This window comes from Diospyros lotus, unplaced genomic scaffold (genome assembly GCF_014633365.1).
Source record: "Diospyros lotus cultivar Yz01 unplaced genomic scaffold, ASM1463336v1 superscaf1, whole genome shotgun sequence".
Classification (NCBI taxonomy): Eukaryota; Viridiplantae; Streptophyta; class Magnoliopsida; order Ericales; family Ebenaceae; genus Diospyros; species Diospyros lotus.
This window is the reverse complement of record NW_026267104.1, coordinates 4,133,747-4,138,739: the sequence shown is the minus strand read 5'-3', so window position 1 is coordinate 4,138,739 and position 4,993 is coordinate 4,133,747. Positions and strand designations below refer to the sequence as shown.

At 37.2% G+C, this 4,993-nt stretch overlaps 1 protein-coding gene across 1 annotated transcript; it reads left to right on the top strand.

Annotated features, from left to right (window-relative positions):
* The first annotated feature begins 213 nt into the window (after nucleotides 1-213).
* LOC127792762 (uncharacterized) lies at nucleotides 214-4,707 on the top strand. The gene is made up of 8 exons (XM_052323334.1): nucleotides 214-345; nucleotides 474-639; nucleotides 1,113-1,203; nucleotides 1,322-1,380; nucleotides 2,423-2,483; nucleotides 3,127-3,217; nucleotides 3,299-3,375; nucleotides 4,303-4,707. The coding sequence occupies exons 1-8, from the start codon at nucleotides 318-320 to the stop codon at nucleotides 4,417-4,419; spliced, it is 690 nt and encodes a 229-aa protein (XP_052179294.1). The 5' UTR covers nucleotides 214-317; the 3' UTR covers nucleotides 4,420-4,707.
* Nucleotides 4,708-4,993: the final 286 nt, after the last annotated feature.

Sequence of the window (4,993 nt, the reverse complement as noted above, 5' to 3'; positions counted from 1 at the left end):
AGATCATATAAATAATTCAAATTACAATATGTTGGGTCGGGTCAATTTATCCTAAACGTATTTTTGGATACTTTGGAAGGGGCCGCCAGTTCAGAATTGGCCCCAACGGTACAAGTATGTCTGGCCCAGTTTAATGTATTCCATTGGGCCGAGGCCCAAACCCCGAGAGAGAGAAGAACGTGTCGTAAGAATAAAACCCTAGAAAGATTCTTATTTGCAGGGTTTCTGAAATACAGGCAGCGAACGAGCAACAGAGAGAGAGAGAGAGAGAGAGAGAGAGAGAGAGAGAGGCTAATTCGTAGTTCAAACGGGGAAGAATGCCGAAGTCAAAGCGCAATAGACCAGGTCAGTTATTTTTCTTGTACATCGTACAGTTTCCCTGCGTTGTTTGTCTGTCGAGAAAACGGTTGGCAAAGGTTTTGAAGGAGTTAAGGGAAACGTTTTGAGTGTTTGGTGTTTGGAGATCGTTTCAGTGACGTTGTCGAAGACAAAGAAAAAGGGAAGGGAACACAAGGAGTCGATTGTGAATTCGATCAGGGACGCAGTTGAAAAGTACAACTCCATACATGTGTTTACGTTCGAGAACATGAGGAACCTCAAGTTCAAGGAGTTCAGAGAGAACCTCAAATCGTCTAGCAGGTAATTCACTTACATTATTGCATCTGATTAACTCTGTAAGGCCTGTTTTTTGCACCTGCTCAAAAGGCGTTGAGTTGCATGGCATTGTATTAACCGACATTGTGCACGGATAGATTTTTGATGCATTTTATGATTAATCCAGAGCCAGTTTGGGAGTCAACGAGCTATTTTTCTGTGTTAGGCGGGATTTTAATATCCACATTTAGAATTTGAAAGGGTCTGCTTTATTTCACCGTATTTGTTCCGAGGCAGTGATTTTGAAATTTGTATGGTTTTGACACATAAGTATTCCCCGCTGTGATATGCTTCATATTTCATTCAGAATATTTGTTTTAAATGCTGCTCCCCTCAAAGGCTTCAGGGTTGCATTATTGTTTGCATTCATATTAGGAGACATATTTACTTAGGGTTTGTCAACATAATCATTACCTCTTACTACGATACGAGCAACTTCATTTTTGTGGTTGTTCCAGATTTTTTCTTGGATCAAACAAAGTCATGCAGGTGGCTATAGGTCGATCCGTTGCCGATGAGATTAGACCTGGCCTTCACAAAATTTCTAAGGTAGAATACAATTCTACTTGGTCATTGAATGATATTGGGGTCTGAATTGGAAATGTTTAGATTTTTTTTTTTTTTTTAAGATCTATGAATCTATCTAATTCAGTGATTTTCAACTCAGCTTTTACGTGGAGATTCTGGGCTATGTTTTACCAATTTGCCGAAAGAAGAGGTCCAAAGGTAATGCATCTGCCTTGGAACTGGAGCATATTCCTAAATACCATTGCCCACATAATAAGTGAAAGCAAAGTGTTTCAACATTATAAATTAGCCTTAAACCCTAATTGATTTTATTCGGAATTCATATTCCTGAAATATTGGTATATATACATCAATGGCATGATATATCAAATTCATGGAATCCAAAGCTTGAAGGGTTTCCTGTCTAAACACCAAATCTGCATGATATCATGTCATTCTATCAATGCTTTGAAATGGGAACTCTTGAAATTATGTGTTATATTCATGTTTTGGATGACATCATATTTGTTTGCCAAGCACGTGGCTATGTAACTTGTATTGTAAAAAATATTTCTTTTCACTATTTTGGTATCAATTATGAGCATATAACAATAATAACAACAATATTTGAAACCTTAGTTTGATTAGCTGATTGATTACACAGACTTTACCTATCCAATCAGCTCTATCAAGGGCCATATCTTCTGTAGCCATTATATCCTGTATCATGCCTAAGGGTTTCCCCACCAAGTTTTCTCTGGTATTACTCTACCTGTTTTGCTGTAAATTTCCAACTCTATGAGTTCATAAGGTTATTTCAAGTGGGCAAGGCTCCCTACTTTGCTAGGGTTTTCTAAGCAGGACATTAAACTGGAAGGTACCTTTTCAATTAGCTTTTGCTGAACATAAATGTCAAAATACTTCTTATGATGGTCACTCTTTTACAAAACCTGGGAAATGTTATCTCCTTTTTCAGTGGCTCATCCAAGATATCTGTCACTAAGTTCTGAGAATAAAAATGAACGAAACCAGTTTGTTATTTTGCTGCTTCATTGCCTTCCATTTTAATGACAAGAAATAAGATATTTCTTCCTCCATTTGTTTGTTTATCAGGTTTGAGAATAATAGTGAAGATGTCTTTGAGTTTGTTTGTTCATGTCTTTTGTTATTTCTTTATTCATTTTTTTGACAAAATTAATATTTCTTCTATTCCTTTTGGTGGTTATTATTGTTCTAAATCGCTTTCAATGTTTCATTGCAGGTTATTTAATGAGTATGAAGAATATGATTTTGCACGGACTGGTAGCTTAGCTACCGAGAAGGTTCTAACAGTTCTCTTTTTCTCTTATAGACCTGGGTGCATGCTTGAAATTTGAATTTGTCAGTTGAGAGGCGTGGTTAGGAGACTGGGTACAAGTCCAGCAAAGGGTCATAACTTCTAATGCTATATAAGATGAATATAATCTGTCGATTACTCATGTTTCTGGTGTGATTTTCAGTTTTATTTTCTTTCTGTATTATTTTTATTCCTTAGATCATTCAGATATTTAGATTTTGTTTGTCAAATATCAATGATCAAACCAAATCCTTCACCTTGGTACTCATCAAAATGCATTGATTTTAACATTATCAACTTTACTTGTGTGCATGCATGTTGGTGCTTGACATGCTTGCTAGTGGAAATAAACTGCAAGTCAAGCATGATTTATCTAATTATAGGAGGAAGACTTGCCTTCCTTCAGGTGTTCAATGTTATCCTATTGAAATTTCAATCAACAGCATTAATTTCTTTCACATTCTGTTGTGTTTTTCTTGAATGAGTCAAGTTGTTGTGTGCTGCTGACTTGTGGACCAATGCGATTGAAATGTGTCATAATTGATGAGTATTACATGTTGCAAATCTTGAACATTACATAAATCTTAACTCCTGAAAACATGTTTGGTTTTTGTCCTCCAATCTTCTAGGTAGAGCTTCAAGAAGGTCCTCTGGACCAGTTCACCCATGAGATGGAGCCCTTTCTGCGCAAGCAGGGAATGCCTGTTAGGTTGAACAAAGGTGCGATTGCTTTATTTTGTGCCTTCTATTGAGTCTAAAAGTCACACTGTATATATCATTTACTTGGTTCATGTCAAGCAGGTGTGGTGGAGCTTGTTTCAGACTTTGTTATTTGTGAGGAAGGGAACCCATTGTCACCAGAGTCAGCTCGCATACTGGTGTGTTTTAATTATCCACAATATTTTAAGTGCAACTGTTAAGCTCTACTCATTGTCATAGGAAGGTTTTTACCTTTTAGACTTAAATATTCGAGCAACAAACTGCTGAGTTTATCATCTGTGTGGCTGTGTTTCATTATTTTTCTCTCTCCTGCCGGGGGTGGGAGGGGGAGGGGATGGCATTGGTACTATGCCTTTGGATGCCCACTAATCGACAAAATGGAAATACTTGAGATCTATTCACTGTTCGCTCAAGGGGCAATGTGACATGGGATTGGATTTCCAATGCTGCAGGTCTGTAGGTGTCATGTTGAGGATGCATAAATTGATCCTGACTAAAACTCCAGATGGGATTAGTCGACTCCAAAAATTTCAGGAACCGAGGTTCACATATCTCACACCAACTAAAAAGAACAAAAGAGGAAAAGAAAAGAAAGATCAAATAGTCTAGAGTTATTCTCTCACCCTGATTTTCATCCCTAGTGACATAGGTATTTAACCCATTTTACATGCAATTCTAGATGTGTTCATTTAGGATTGTGGGCCTATCAGTGCAATTAAGTGTATGATGCTCAAATTGGTTCCTTTACCTCCCGGTAAAGTGAGCAGTTGAAAGGTCTGCAGCTTGGATTCCTTCGAAGAAAACAATACTTCTCTGGGGGGGACCTCGACTCCTTCCCCCTATATATATTTTGTTATAAAAGAAATGTTGGTAGTTTTGATTAGCGGCATCACCCATTTGCTTGTAATTCAATTTTATTTCATTATGCGAAAGAGTTGTCATTTACCGTGGATGAAGTATTATTATCAACTCTCTGAATTGTGCTCGGGCAATTATTGTTTCCATAAATGGCTTTGTTGCGTGTCCATAATTTTTGTGAGGTTTTCAGAAAGAGATACAATGAAGTTTTAAATGTTTCACTGCAGCGTCTGCTCGGTATCAAGATGGCTACCTTCCGCCTTCACTTAATTTGCAGATGGAGTCCCGAGGAGTTTGAAGTTTATAAAGAAGGGCTGGATGGTTCAGATGTTGAATCTTCATAGGATTCTGTTTGAGGATGAACAATGATGAATGTTTCCTCAACCTAGTAATACAAGAGCAGCTACTGTCCGAGGCATGTCAGTGTACTAGAGAGTTCAGAATCTCACCAATGGACGTCAGATGATATATGAAACTATTTAGCTGTTGTACTATTTTGCTTATTTTTTTTAGTGCAATCTTGTTGAGTTGGATTTTGTCTTACAGATTCTTGTGTAAAAAAAAGTAACAGAAGGAAGTTAACCAGGAGCCTGAAAGAGATGGTTATAATTTCCATTCTCTTGTTTGTGTTCCATCCAGTGAGTTGTTTTTCTTTACCTTGCTTTTTTGCCTCTTTTCTTCTGCTTTTGAGTTGTATGAAGAAACTCTTGAAGAACTTGTGAAATTCTTCTGAAACCTTGTCAGTATGAAACCTTTTTGCACTTTGCTATGCATTTCTGGGAAGTCTATAAATTTCTGTCTTGACTTGTTACAAATGGACAAGAGAATAGCATAGGTATTGGATGTTTTATAGAGAAATATTCAATGCAACTGTAATATCATGTTATTGTGCTACCATGTTTGGTGATTTTTGATATA